Consider the following 14,716-nt stretch of genomic DNA (forward strand, 5'->3'; position numbering starts at 1 on the left):
ACCAAGGGCAAGAGAGATGGGGAGCAAAGAACACTTAAAGACTACCAGACATTGCCTAGGAGGATCACTGGAATTCACCACAGCCACTGGACAGATCTCATTTTATTTAATAACTTTATATGGAGAGTATTTATAATTTTAAAACAAAATGTGATTTTATTTTCTCCCCCTCAACTTCCCAACGAGTACCTGCTCCAGGTTTTGTTTGGTTTTGTCTCCCTTTCTCTTTCATTTGTGTTTTTTTGTTTTGTTTAGATAAGACCAGTGGCACCTTTGCACCAATCCTCACTGTTGTCAGTGATAGCTAGGTTTTGGCCTAGCCTGGATACCTGAGGGCTGAAGACTTCAGGAAAGCACTTTGTCTGATGGGGACCGATGTGAAATGCTATAGCTGAGCTCTCAAGACTTGACTGGAAAACCCTCCTATCATCCCCCCTTCTACTTGGGGACTGAAGAGAGCTTCAGCACAGGCTGTTAGTGGCCCAGTCTCATAAAACATCTCCTGTCCTACCATGTTTATTGGTGGGGACAGGTAAACCAATGATAAAAAACAGGACTCCTTCAAACACCCCTCACCCAACTTTTAGCAGCTGGGTTGGAATAAAGCCACCCTTCCTCGTCAATGGCAGAAGCAAATTTGGGATAAGGGGGTGCTACAGGATCTTATGACTTTGCTTACCGGAGCGGCATGGTTTCACTTCCAGCACTTGAGGTGGTATAAACTGGCAAAGACTATACCTACCTATCTCATAGCTGGAGAAGAGCACCATCTCTACTTAATCCCTCCTACCACTTCCTCTGGTTTTCAGTTGCATCACACCTGCTGCTTTGGTTTAAAATCTTCAAACCAGCAAGATGGTCTCCCATTTAAGAGGGACCAACATCACTGAGCCGCCTTGCAGTCACTATGTTCTCCAGCCTCAGCTCAGATGGTGCTGGGCTGGATTGGGTTGAATAAGTATGCTTTAACTAATGTCACTAGCCCTTCCGTAGTAGCAGGTGGTACTTGTCACTCCTTTGCTTTAACTTTGTCTGCTGATCCTCCTTTTGTCGAGTAGCCTTCAGCACTGCCTGCTGCTGCCCTGGCTTTCAGTGTGAGACAGAGAGCAGTATGTGACCTTTCAGCTGGAATGGCTTCACAGTTTGCAGGAGGTTCCCTTGGAATTTGATGTTCTTAACTGGTGCAGCTGCTAGAAGCAATGTCTTAACAGTAAGCCTTTTTTTTCCTGGGCAGAGAAGCTGCAAAACCAGATGAACAGTGTTTCTTATTTGTGTGCTGTGGAAAGCATAGGATTCAGTTCATGCAGGACCAGTGGTAACCTCCAGGAAGGCTATCACAGTAAAGAGTAATCCCTTCACCATGCAAAATCCAGGAATGATACTGTGGGTTCTAGGTGTGACATATTGCTTTGCCCAAAATCCTTTAGCCAGTAGTAGCATCAGCTTTAAGCTAACTGTTCTTCCTGAACTGTAGCTATAGCTAATTAGCTGCTGCTTCTACCATAATAGACTTCAGCACCCTTGGAGCCTTTCTGCAGTTTGTAGAAATGCAAACTGTAGCTGATGTATCCATTTATCCTAGCATTTTATAGGATGAGACAGAGCCTGCACCACCACTGTCTCCCCCGCTAATTCTTTTTAAAACAGGTGAAGCAAATGTTCTCCAAGTAGACCCTCTGTGGATTGTCTCCCTCTGGAAGGAAGGAGGCTGGCATGTCCTGTTTTTCCTTGAAGGTTATCTGCAGCAAAGGGGTAGTTTTGCTTGCTGTGGATTCAGAGGTTTTAGTGAGGTGTGGGATCAGGGGCCTCACAAGGCTTATTGCACAGTTCATTGGTATGAGCTTCAGCATATTATGTTCCTGTGACCTGCCTGTCTCCGAGCAGTCGCCACCCTGCCTGCTTTTTCAGGGCTTTGGATGTTTTTGTACAGGAGAAAACATGCTGCTGCTTGTATTCCCAGTTGCTCACAACTGTAACATAAACACCCTTAGAATGTTGGGGGAAAAAATGGAGAAAGAGTTAAAAACAGAGCTGAATATCATTTAATGGGAAGACCAGTCTCTTTTGCTTAAGAAAAGGCTTTGTTTTTAAATTGACACGTCTAATATAAAAGTGACCCACAAGCTTCATGCTTTTTTCTAACTTCCACTTTAGTTTTAACGTGCTGTCTGCAGTGAAGATCCCTGAGGAAGTACAGTTGGCACTATATTGCTGTCACTTACTTAACTTCCTTCAGATATAAAAAAAGGAACTGAAATTAGTCTCTAGCAATTCTTCCTCTCACTTTCTCAAAGGTTTGCTACATCGTTTAGCTGTGGTCAGCTCTTAATGACTTTCTATTCTCTTTGATGCCAGTAGTTCTTTTGCTGAAGTAAATAGAAACAAACCTTTAATTTGTCGTTGAAATTTTACAGCCTCTGCAGTCAGAGGCTTTCTAACACCCTGCATTAGAGCGCTATGTTCGCAAGCTGTCAGAATATCAGGTCTACTAGACAGCACTGCTAGAGCCCACCAAGCAGAACCTCCTGAAATTACTGTTTGACATTTATTAAACCTCTGCTTTCCAGAAACTAGGTCTTCAGTTGCTAGCAGTAGTCTGGGTGCAGAAGTATCAAAGCAAGCAGATTACTGTAAAAGTAGCATCCATGCTACATCCCAGCTGGATGGCTACAGCCTATTTTGCTCTTCCTTGTTATTTTGCTTCTCTACAGCCTCACTTGGCAGGTGACTGCTACAAAAGACAGAAAACAGAACAAAAAGACTTCTCTATCCTACCCCTTCCTTGTTTGATTTGCTGCAAAAGAGCTTTCCACCTGTGCTCCCATTTTCTAATAGGCATTGCTTTTATTGTTGTCACATGTGGAAAATCCTTGATAAATGGGTACATAATATAAACAAATGGCTACAGCTTGGGACATGAGGGCTTGTTCAGTAGGCTGTTTTTGTTTGGAACCAACTTCACTGAATCTCCTCTTTCCAGGAGATAACATAATTCAAGGTAAAACAGTTAAGTGCATACATTTAAAATCCCCTCCTTGGTACATAGTAGTTGCTTTTTTGAATACTAGCAGCTTGAAGGGAGACAGTTACTTGGTGTATTTTGAATTAAAAGAAGGAGGAAAGCGTGGCATAGGGTAGGATATTGCTGATTACTGCAAAAATTATCTTCTCCATTTGAAGTACTTTGCCTTTACAGTGGTGCCTTTAATTTCTTTGGCGGTGTCTCTCTGGTCAGTTGCCTGTGATCAGAGCCCAGGTTGAATGGTGGTTACAGTAACCATGTATATATCCTGTGCCCTGGTCTGGTATGGTGTGGTCTTCTCTAACACCCAAGTCATAGCACAGCTATTGCAGGTTCTCAGTTGTTACTTGCTTGAGTTTAAACAGGAGAGCAAGAGCATCATAGTTGCATCTTAACTCAAGTTGCACTAGAAATGTATAATCTAGTAATGAATTATTACTACTTGTACTATCTGGATTGGAGGGTAAAGCTTGGGAGAGAAATAAAAGCTAGGCTTTCAATCTGAGCAAGGGATATCATGCCAGACATTTAAATTATCCAAAAGTCTTCTCACTGCAAGGTTAGGCCAAGCTGCATAGAGCCAAGTACAACTAAGAATTGTTGTACTAGTATAATGGATACTAGGAGAAAGGCATTTTACTGAATTAGAGTTCAGATTTGTCTTAGAGACATGCTAATACCTAGCATATATGAAGTAGTTACTCCAATGTATGTTAGAGCTAATGGTCATGCCTGTCACAGGAGATGAGCTCACCCATCCAGCATCCTTAAGGGCAGAAGAAAGTTCCATCACCTTTTCAAGGGGAAGTAGCTTACTGTACACCTTATTCTGTAAAGCAGTGCTACTGTAATACTTCTTCCATTTTAAGAACTGCCAAAGTTAATGGGCAAAAGCTAGGAGTAGCTGTGGCCCTCTTGGTGACAGACTGCAAGGGACAGGCATGCTTTGCTCTGGGAGGGGGAAGGGCAAGAGCACTCTGTCCTAATGCAAAAGTCTAGGTACAAAACATGCATACTAACCCAAATTCTCTCATCATAGCTATTTTACTTCTAAGTTAGTTGCTGTCTCCTTTCTGCGCCGCCCCCCCCAAAAGCTAGCGGTCTAGTGATTATGGGAGAAGACAACACATACGTCTTTTGTGAGGGACTGGAATGTACTGACTTAACAGAATGATATGTCTGTCTAAAACAGAGAGTACTAAATGCCTATGAACCAGGATTTCAGGTCCTGGTTAATGCAACATGCCATTCGAATGGGAATGTTTAATCATGGTTAAAATAAACAGGTGCCTTGGGCTGGTCCATCATTAGGTTGTTATCCTTCCTTTTTATTTATGTTACAGTATTTTAAGCCCTTCTAGAATGGACTGTAAATTGAAGCCAGGGTAAGTGTTTCCATGAGCGGGACCTAGGATTCTACTACTGCATCCTGTCTTAAGAGTTCATACAAAGAAAGTTGTTTGTCTTGCTGTCAGACAGAAACATGAGAACTGAGTCCTTTCCTCAACACTGTAGATAGCGGGTTCAGCCCCTGCTTATTTTATGTAATGTTCTCCTCGCACCTCCCCTCTGAATGTTGCAATTCAGAGGTCCAGAACCACTCCATACTGGAAGACCTCTGAATTGTAGAGGAAGGGGAAAAATGACTTGAATTGTATTTATAGAAGCTACTCAACTTATGCTGATATGAATATTTAAATATCAGCCGGTGTCTCAGACGATCCCTGGTACTTTAACATCAGAGCAGCATTAACAATACCAATTCTGAAGGGAGCTCTTGGTTACCCTCAAGCAAGGAATCACATTGCAATGGGAGCTGTGCGTCTGATACTATGGAAGAGAATTAGTCACTTTCCCTGTAAAATGGTACAGATGAACCAGAAGCTAGCTCTTATCATCTCACCCCTTGCAGCAGGCTGGTTGTAGTTCTAACAGCTCTGATGTTGTTTGCATCTTGCAGATGTATGGTTGCTCCCATAGGCCTGTGGCTGTTTAGAGAAACTGCTTACTAAAACATGGGTATTTTTTTAATACAATTAAAGCTTACCTTTTTGAAATGGCTGCTGCCTTGTCTTTCCTGCCACTTGAGCAAAAGCATTGCTAATTTTATTACAGAAGCATCAGCTTGATGAAAAACTCAATTGCTGAGAACTGCCCCTGACTCGGAATGAGCCAGTGGCTGCAGAGCAACATTCCGGGTGCCTCTGTGGCAAGCAAAAAGAGCAGAGCACAGCCAACATGTTCCTTGGAGAGTATTGCAGGGTTCCACTGGGCACTATTAATTGCTGTAGATCAGAAGAAAGACAGCACAACACAGGCCCTATCACCAGCATAACTATTAAAAAGAACTAGCAGGCTTCTATTCCCCTAGATCTTAGTCAAGAAAGGGATAAGTGCTTGCCTCAGTAGCTTAGGTAATTAGTTTCTCCACACTTCCTGTCAAGGGAAGGACAGCATTCAGTTTGGTTCTGGCATCACCCAGAAAACCAACCCTACTTCCCCTTTCAAAGCATTTTTCCTTTAGCAAGTCTCCAGCAGAGGATGCTGTTGCAGCAGCATGCAGCCAGGATGCAGTCTTTAATAAAGCTGCTGGAAGTCAATTCACTAATGTCCTTATTTTGATTACAGCAAAGAATCAATCAAAGATGAACTTAGACTAGATCACAGCATAATACAAACAACAATCACATCAGAAAAATAAGGATCAAATTTTCTTCTTCCAGTAAGCAAGGCAGAATCATGTGAACTTGTAAGTTATAATAAGAAGGGCAACACATAACCTTGTCTAAGTCAATAATACTCCCTTTCAGCAATTAAAGTGAAGCTATAAACAAAAGCTCAGAAAAGCAACAAAACTAATTACAGTACTGGGGCTCCAGGGAATGTAGGTTGCATAAGGAGTGATGAGCACTGTTTACATTAAAGAGAAAACAACCAGACACAATGAATAAAAAGGTCTTTGGATGCCCTTATTTGTGTTATACTACTACAGGAATAAAAGGAATACTTACAAAGACTCATTTGGCTTGTTAAAGAGTCTTTCCACATGTACTTCATACAGCTTTGGGTCAATGATGACATTTTCCAATCTGCTTCTGTATAATATACCTAAACTTGATCAAAGGAATATATTTCTACTATATTATTAACTGGAACTCTGTGCTGTTGAATCTGGCAAGATGAAAAAAAATAACATAAATATCTTACTCAGATACATATGGGGAATTTTAAAACTTCCTCTGAAGCTTTGTATCACCAATCTCCAAGTTATTTTGTGACAGAGTAGATAACCAACCACCTGTTTTAATGTGGCAATTCCAACACTTCATAGACCTCCTTTGCATTACCCCCCAAAAATATATTTTTCCAACATCCCAGATTTTGCGAGATCTATACATAGGTAAAGTAGACCTAAACTCTTAAAACACAAGGACAGGTGTGCTTTCATTTTACTTTAATATACAATTGCATTAAAGCAGTAGCATCTGGCACACAGCACTCAGCCTGCAGTGCTCTAAATGGAACACTGATGACTTCTTCAGGGGAAAAAAAGATGCCATCAAGTTAACATGCATTTCTTAGAATTTTCATTTGCATTTTTAACCCCTTTGAGACTAGCCAAATCAGCTTCCAATGGAAGTACCTTGTGCATAAAAATAGCCAAATGGCTTATTAGTCTGGTGGGGCTAATCAAGTCAGTGAGGTCTCATGTGCCTTGGAGAGTCCCTGATAAGACTGGTAAACACTGGCCCCTTTTGACGTGAATTCTCATTGTACTGCTGCATGGAGCATCTGCTCTCTCATTCTGGGATCACAGAAGAACCGGAGTTTCCGCGGTAATAGCTTCACCTCCACAGGCATAGCTTCATACTCCTCATTATCAATGCCAAAGGATCCCTCAGTGCCCTGTGTACAGACAACAGTGCTGATCAGGGTTAAACATCAAACAGATTATTTCAGCAATGCTGTAATACTGGTACCTGATTTTACTAATAGACTACAGTTGAATACTTAGCTGAGTCTTAACCAAGATGGGCCCCTCCCTATGCCTTCCAGCCAGTTTGGTCTCAACAACACAGTGAGAGCTATCCTTCACCGCACATAATATATTAAGAGTCTGTTGCATAAGATGTTACCTCACTTAGTTGCTAATTGGTGATAATTAAATGCTAGGGAGCTTTAATGACCCACATTGTTTATACTGAAGGATTCTTTGCTATTGGAACTACAATTACATGCACTTAGATCTTGGTCTGCCAGTGGTGACACAAGCTAATCTGCAGAAGTGCCTGTTAAATAACTCCTATTAAATCCATGTTACAAACAACTTTTGGTATTGTTTTACTATATTGATCTGAAACGTGAGATGCAAAGTAATTCACGGGTCAGGATGACTCAGCAGTAGAATTTTCTTGAGCGTTTTCTTTAACGCTGATAAAGTCACCAATGATTAAAACCGTTCATCAAAATGGGAGGTTGAGCTTACCTAAACAAATTTGGTGACTGCTTTGCATGCACTTGACTCAAGGTAGGGCTATGTTACATGGATACTCAAACTAGCTCCAAGTGAACTAGTACACAACAAATTAGAGAAAGTAGCATAGGTCCTGGAAGTCAGAGGTATAGCAGTCCACCTGGATCAACATATCCCGCTTCTCTGCAAAGCTGGTGAGACTCATCCGAGCTGCCTCCAGTTCCTTCATGACAGCTAGGGTCAAGGAATTGAACAGCACTGCTGTGTGCCATGCACACATACTCTGAATGTCTTCGCAGCAGCTGCAGCATGAAGAGCTCATTTAATACCACAACCTTTACTTATAGCTCAGCTGTACTTAGCCAGCACTCCAGAATATTCTTTCAGAATCACAAAACTGCCATGATATGAGCTTGATACAAGTATTAGGATGCTGGCTAATGACACCATCATTCATGATTTTCACTTCGTAGCCACAGATTTTTTTCCCCTTTGGGCATGTTCTATTCTCTCTTAATATGAAATTCTTTTGCTGAATGATAGATCAATTGAAGATAGAAATTATCTATGAGATTGACTTCATGTCCTTGCAAAACCAAGAAACAGTCCTCCCCAAGGCTGCAATAACAGCCTCTTCTTTCTAAGAGGCAACAAAAGACTAACCTAAACTACACAGGCAGACACGGTTTTGGCTTCTTTTTCAGCCTCATCTATTCAAAGTTTCGAGACAGCTCCCTGTAGTTATCTGAGCCCCACTGCCTTGTGTCACCCTCCTTGATCTCCACAAAGCTTCTAATAGTTATCTTCTCTACAGCACAATCCCTTCTAGGGTAAAATGTAGACAAGGATTTCAGCCTTCAATACTAAGGAGAAGAAGGTATGCATATGCAATGCACCTGAGTAAGAGACCCTTTACAACCACCACTGCTGTCTACATAAAAGGTCACCATTTACTGGCAGAATAAAGTTTTGCCTCTGGTTTAGAAAGCACTTTCCCGTACATGTCTCCTAGTCGAGGACTGAGTTGCCGCACTGAAAAACAGTGTGTCTCACTGGCAGCGTAATCAACCTCCCAGATTTGTAGTAGTGATTTCTTAAAGTGCAGCATGAACCGGCATGAGGAAATAAAGTGACAGCATTTTCCGACTCCCGCAGCTTCTCACCTCTGGAAGCTGCAAGATGCATCTGCTGGCTTGGATGCACTGACTCCCTTCAGGGCACGTATGTGGATCATGCATCTTTTGACTTCTGGTCAAACAAAAAGAGAGGTAAGGTAAGGAGATGATTCTCTAGGAAATAACCATCTTTAGGGATGACACGTCATGGTGGGTTGGTAAGTCACTATGCATTTGGTAAACTTAGAGGTTATATGTATATACAAATACTTGTGAGTTTGACTGTGAGAAAGTAAAATAGACATCTCTTCTGCTGCCATCAATACATATAACAGTATGCACTGACAACCTCCAACCAGCTTCAGCTCTGAGGCTCACTGAATATATTAGAACATACAGCACAGTTTGTTTTTAATCAAAAATATATATACTAAAAGATTAATGAGTGAATACGAAGGAATTAAACATACTCCATGCAATACAAATTATAAATCCTTGATGGCATGCAATACTGTCAGTTTATACAGTGCTGTACAAAAAAGCAGCAAGATTCTCTGCTTAAGGTTTAACCTGCTCGAAGTTTAACATACAAGGTCCTAGATATTGCACTCAGGTGAGCAAGTAGATTTTTTGGTCCACGAAGGTAAATGAGGCTCTACACAGATGCAATTATGGAGTCAAGGGAAGCTCAAAAGAGACAAGACATAGAACTAAAGATCAGTCAAAGGAGAATGCTGGTAGAAGCAAACAGACACAAGTCCCCTTGCAGTGATTGCGTCTCTAGTGACACAGTATAAAAGGATCAGAAATAATTTCCATTTGATTCTGCTCCTTACTCAAATCAAGACAGCAGCGTGAAGCAGGAGCAAGACCAAAGCCTAACAGCAACAGTTCCAATTGATTGTTTTATCCCACTCCATACTCTGAATTACAAAAATACAGGCAGAGAGAGAACCACACCACCTACTGCAAGATAATACACACATTTTTAAACTAGTTCTCATCTCCAGAAGCTGCCAATGTGAAATAACTCAGAGTAAGACTCTCTAACTAAAAAAAGTCTTCTGCAATGTAGCTGGTAACTGTATTCATGCCCCAGAGTGACAGCTCTCCGTACCTTCATATACAGAATCTAAGCTGGCTATCAGGACGCAGATTACTGCTACACTCTCCATCTCCGCTCCCTCCCTCCAGCACTTCTTAGTAAGCACTACAGTGTAACCACCTGTTCTTCCCCCACCTTATCTTAAACATCAGCTCTCCCCCTGCTGCAGGTGCTCTTCTTCACACAAATCTGACCCACAGCCGGAGGGCACTTTTATACACCTGGGATGACCTACTCCTTTCTTTGAAATCCAACAGCAGTTGCCCTCCAGCACTCTGATGCACCCACACACACATGCCCCCCACACGCTGCCTGAGCCTGCATGGTAGTTTCCTGCTGGATGTGTGGTTTCCTCTGTGTGATCCATCAGTTCTGATCAGCTCGTGTCAGTGCCCTCTTCAATATAAAAAAACCTTGATATCCGCACTGATAAGGTATTTTCAACCTTTTCAACCCCCCAAATTCTGGTGGAGTTTAAAACTATGCATTAAAAAAGAAGAAAGAAAGAGCTTCTTCACACATTTCCAACGAGTAACCCTGTTGGTGCTAGGCAATGGGGAGCCTCTAATAATGGGCTTGATTCAAACCTAGCTGCCAAAGGGCACTGTGCGGTGAAGAGCCTCTCTGAACACCCTGATTTTGCCTTGCAAAAACAGGGCATTTTTCTGTTCTGACTCCTCTCTGTAGGACTAACCAGTCCCTCCCGCTGCTCCCCCACCGCATACACCCCTCTTTCTCTTTCTTTGTTACCTACAGACTTTTGGGCACTATTTAATCAAAAGAGCTTGTTTCTTTGAACTTTGCTTGAACAGCAGCTCAAAACTTGTGGTACTGCCTCTAATTAGCTCTAGCCAGCAGGGCATGTTACCTCTCATCAGAGGCTTTTTCTGCATGACAGTGTAATTGCAGTCAGAAAATGCGACATACTACTGTGTGAAGCTCGTCCAGTCCACATGAGAGACATTCTTTACAGTGTGTGTACACTCGAATACCCCTCCCTTAAATCACACAAATTCATCCACATTTTTTCTGTTAGTGTCCAACAACTAAGCATAGCATCTCCTTTGCCTCCCTCCTTTAAGAGGCCAGATTCTTCTCGCTGCTAATGGGAAAATCTCCTCCTTCTTTCCTTCCGTAGCCTTCAAAGCAAAGATTTCAGTCCCAAGCAACCTATGGTCCACATGGCTCATGCAATTTAAAAGCAGTTGCAGGTGGTAACCTGACCTACCATCTATCCGTAGATCAGAAGATCCTATACCCACTGAGGCTCGTGGGATGCTCAAATAAGGGGCCTGCTGCTGCTATTAGTATCATAAACAAGACATACATGCAGGAATTATTAGGGTGATGACAAGCAGGTAAAAATGTGTTGAACTCTTTCCATTGATTTCACTAGAGGGAGCTCTAAGACTAGAAAACAGTATTCGCAAATAAAAAGGTAACATGCAGAAGAGCACTCTTGGATTTAGAAGGAAAATCTGTTGCCGGTAAAAACTGCTCGGAAGATGCAATGTGTTTGCTAGTGGGCCAGTGTGTTTGCTAGTATGGAGGAGCTGGAAAAAGCAGCTCAGATTTGTGTCTGGTGAGAGCAGGAGGAACAAATGCACAAGGCAACATTCCAAGCACAAAGGAAGCAATACATGCTCACTCTTTCTCTACATGTTGCTTCTTCATACCTGCAGCCTTCTTACTACATGTGCAAGCAGCACCAATACATTTTCTTAAAGTCCCTGTTTAAATTCTCATCTTCCAAAAGTTCTTCCAGCTCAGACCTAATTTCTCACAAGAGTTATTGAGTCAAGGGAGCCCTTCACTTAGAAGCAGGTCCTGTCTAATCACAGAGTTCAAAAATTCCAGGTACCACTAGTACAAACATATCAGCTCTGTGACCCGCCTCTCAATCCACTGAGCAGCTAGGGATAAAAGATTCTGGGGATAAGTCTGTATGGCTGTCTATAAAACTCGATTATGACAGTATTATCCAAGTAGCACTGATCAATAGCAATGGGGAAAAAGATGCAAGGTATAGCAAACTCAGAAGCTAGGAAGAACTCCAGGTAGACTGCTCTGCCTCATTTCCAGAAAGAGAAAATTAGTAAGAACTTTAAAGAACAGAATCATTAATCCTCATGAAACACTACTGACTGGTGTTTCTTTGCAGTCCTCTGCTTCTGAATTTTGCAGCACAAGATCAGAGAAAAACAGCACACTTGTCAGAATCAGCATTCCGACTCATACAGAGATTCTGTCATCTTTTTGCAGCCTTCCCATACTCACCCTCTGTTTACAAACTGTCCTTTGCTGACACTATCTGCTTCAATGCAAATATCCATGAAGTCTTCAGTGCGCTATGCAAAAAAAGATTCAGAAATGAAGGAGTTAACACTCCAAAATGCCACACCCATGATACTGCAATATGTTCACAAAATGCCCAGTCCTTTGTCCCACAAAAGGAGGCAGAAGACGCATTTCTGCATTTCATGCTTTTTTCCACTCTCGACTTGAGATTTTGATTATAAATTATAAATAGTAAATTCTCATTGATGACTATTCAACAATAAATACCACAATAAGTGAAATAATGATTCACATGTTTGGCTTCTTGTTACATTTCACACACTTATTAAAGACAGTAATAGCAGATCACTTCGGTTTTCTTCTGTTCACGAATATTTCTAATCAATGGGTCTTTCATGACTTTAAGCAATAGTACAATGATGCAACATTTGGCCACCAAACACTACAGTAAAAGAATTTTAAACAATACAAATTGGAAGTCAAAGTGTTCTTGATATAATTCCTTTAAACTCCTTACTTAGCTTCTTTTCTATTTACAGCCTGCCATTAAACCAAGTATACAGTAAAGCTTTTGCCAGGAAAGCAACTTTGATTAAGATGCAATTCATTTTTCATTTATTTATTTTATTTATTTATTTTAAGATTTCTGTCCTGGAAAAGGCCTAGTGCAGATGCAATCAAAATGACAAAAGTAAAAATAAATGCATCTATTAGTATAACTTGTTTTATTCCTTTGCTGTATCTGCAGAAGTAGGCTTGGCACTGTCTGAGCTGCACCTGTATGGCTTTATCAGCTTCTCTTGATCAGGGCAGTCTAGGCATGAATCTCAGGTGAGACAAAAAGACAGGAGTAGCTGATAGTACTCTGCAGATATGCCCTGGTATCGATTTGAGAGAGCTGTTGTTCAGCTTCAATGGCTACAGGGACAATGGCTTCAAGAGCAGGAGTTAAAAGCAGTTGTAAGGGGTCCATATCTGTAGAAAAAAAGATGCAGTATCAAGCTACTTCCAGCTCTAGAAACAGAAAAGCACAACTGCCCTAACATAAACTCGTCCATTTCTCTAGGTGATGCAAGAGACCCAAAAACCCTACATCACTTCTTTGTTCAATACCAGTATTAAAGTGCATCTTGAAGGCATAAGTCTGTGGCAATGAGATAGTTTTTCAGTTCTTGGTAGGTCTGTTTTTACTTTACATCACTGACTCTAATCCAATTGAGCAACCAAAACTGTTTTGTTCAAGGGCCATCTAGAAACCACTAAAAAACCAAATACCCTGGTAGTCTCTGTCTAGCTTTTACCATTACTAGGACACTGGTGGTCCAAATCATAAGCCACTGATGAGGAAGAAACTAAAACTTATGTGGTACATTCTAAGGAGAAAACAGGAGGAAATTTTAAGACTAGATTTGTCTGTTTGTTTTTTTTTTTTTTTTTGACTGATTCTACAAAGATAACATACCAATGTAACACAAATTTTCAAGTTCTTAAAGAACCTGAATTCTGAGCAAGAAACACGTTGCAATAAGTTCAACACCTCCTGTTAATCTGGGTGCAGTGGCAGTGGTTTCCTGCAGTCATGAGGAAGACATGAAGGGCAGCTCACCAGTACAGGATCACTGTGTTAGCATTTTCCAGTAAAATTAAAGACCAACATCTATCCAAATAGCTTTCACAGCAATAAAATTGCACCAAAACACAGATATAAGCCGAAGACAGGTTTTAAAACAGTGAATGAACAGCATGAGCATTTTGAGAAGGTTATGACAGGAACAGTTCCCTTGCTCCCTTGGTTCCACTCTTTCACAACCACCTGCGTTTCCTGTCCTTTAATTCAGTGTAGTCCCTGTCCTTTCTCTTGTCCCAGTTCTTCTTAACTCTTTGCTCTGTAAGCCAAAAGACAGAGGAAAAAGCTACGATTCCAGGAAGACATTCAGGCTCACAGCCTCCTACCAGCACCAATTTATAAAATAGGATCACTCTCCCATGGGTAAAGAAGGAAAGGAGTGCCTATTTTGAGCTTTGTTTTCTCCTGGGCAATCCTAAAGCTTCTGTTTGGCTAGTGAAACCTTCTTGTTATACAAATTGTTCTTGATCCCACTGCATCTCAGTTTTACATGGGTCTCCAGTGCTTTTACACTGGCTCTGAAACTTGCCCATTCCTGGATTCAGTCATGGGCCCCTCCTTGCATGGGGTAGTAAGTTTTATTTATATAGACATAAGAATGGGAGTTGAGCAAGAAAGGAAAACTCTGTGAGCAGGCAGCTTTTGGAATCCAGTTATACTATGGTCTTACTGTCAGATCAAGCTGCCTGTTCCGAGTTGCAATGGAAAGCTCAATGGTGGATAGCTTCAGTTCTTCCCAGTCCTCCGGGGTTACCTCCTGGGGAATTTCTGCAAATCCAGAAGAGAAGATATCATTAAGTGGAATTTAATTACACAGATCATCATTTCACTGCTATGAAGCATGAAACATCAATCTGCAAAAATCACTCTGACCCATTGTGACCACTAGCTTTGTTTCTTTCAAACATCAAAATCCTAAAAAAGGAAAAGGGAGCTTTGGAAGTACTGAAGGAAAGAAAAAAATACCACCAGTATTCACACAGTAGCAGGAAAGACTATCAAGCACATTACGTGGCAGCCCTGTGAGTCCTTACACCCAGGGATTAACAGATCTCCTGGGCTAGTATTACAGGAA

At 41.4% G+C, this 14,716-nt stretch overlaps 1 protein-coding gene across 1 annotated transcript; it reads right to left on the reverse strand.

Annotated features, from left to right (window-relative positions):
- Nucleotides 1–6,382: 6,382 nt before the first annotated feature.
- On the reverse strand, nucleotides 6,383–14,409 carry AGK (acylglycerol kinase; the record flags this gene model as incomplete). The annotated part of the gene is made up of 4 exons (XM_009581240.1): nucleotides 6,383–6,928; nucleotides 8,660–8,744; nucleotides 11,994–12,064; nucleotides 14,312–14,409. Coding segments are annotated over 4 exons (392 nt in total), but the record flags the coding sequence as incomplete, so codon positions are not given.
- Nucleotides 14,410–14,716: the final 307 nt, after the last annotated feature.

Source organism: Fulmarus glacialis, unplaced genomic scaffold (assembly GCF_000690835.1).
Source record: "Fulmarus glacialis isolate BGI_N327 unplaced genomic scaffold, ASM69083v1 scaffold31897, whole genome shotgun sequence".
Lineage (NCBI taxonomy): Eukaryota > Metazoa > Chordata > Aves > Procellariiformes > Procellariidae > Fulmarus > Fulmarus glacialis.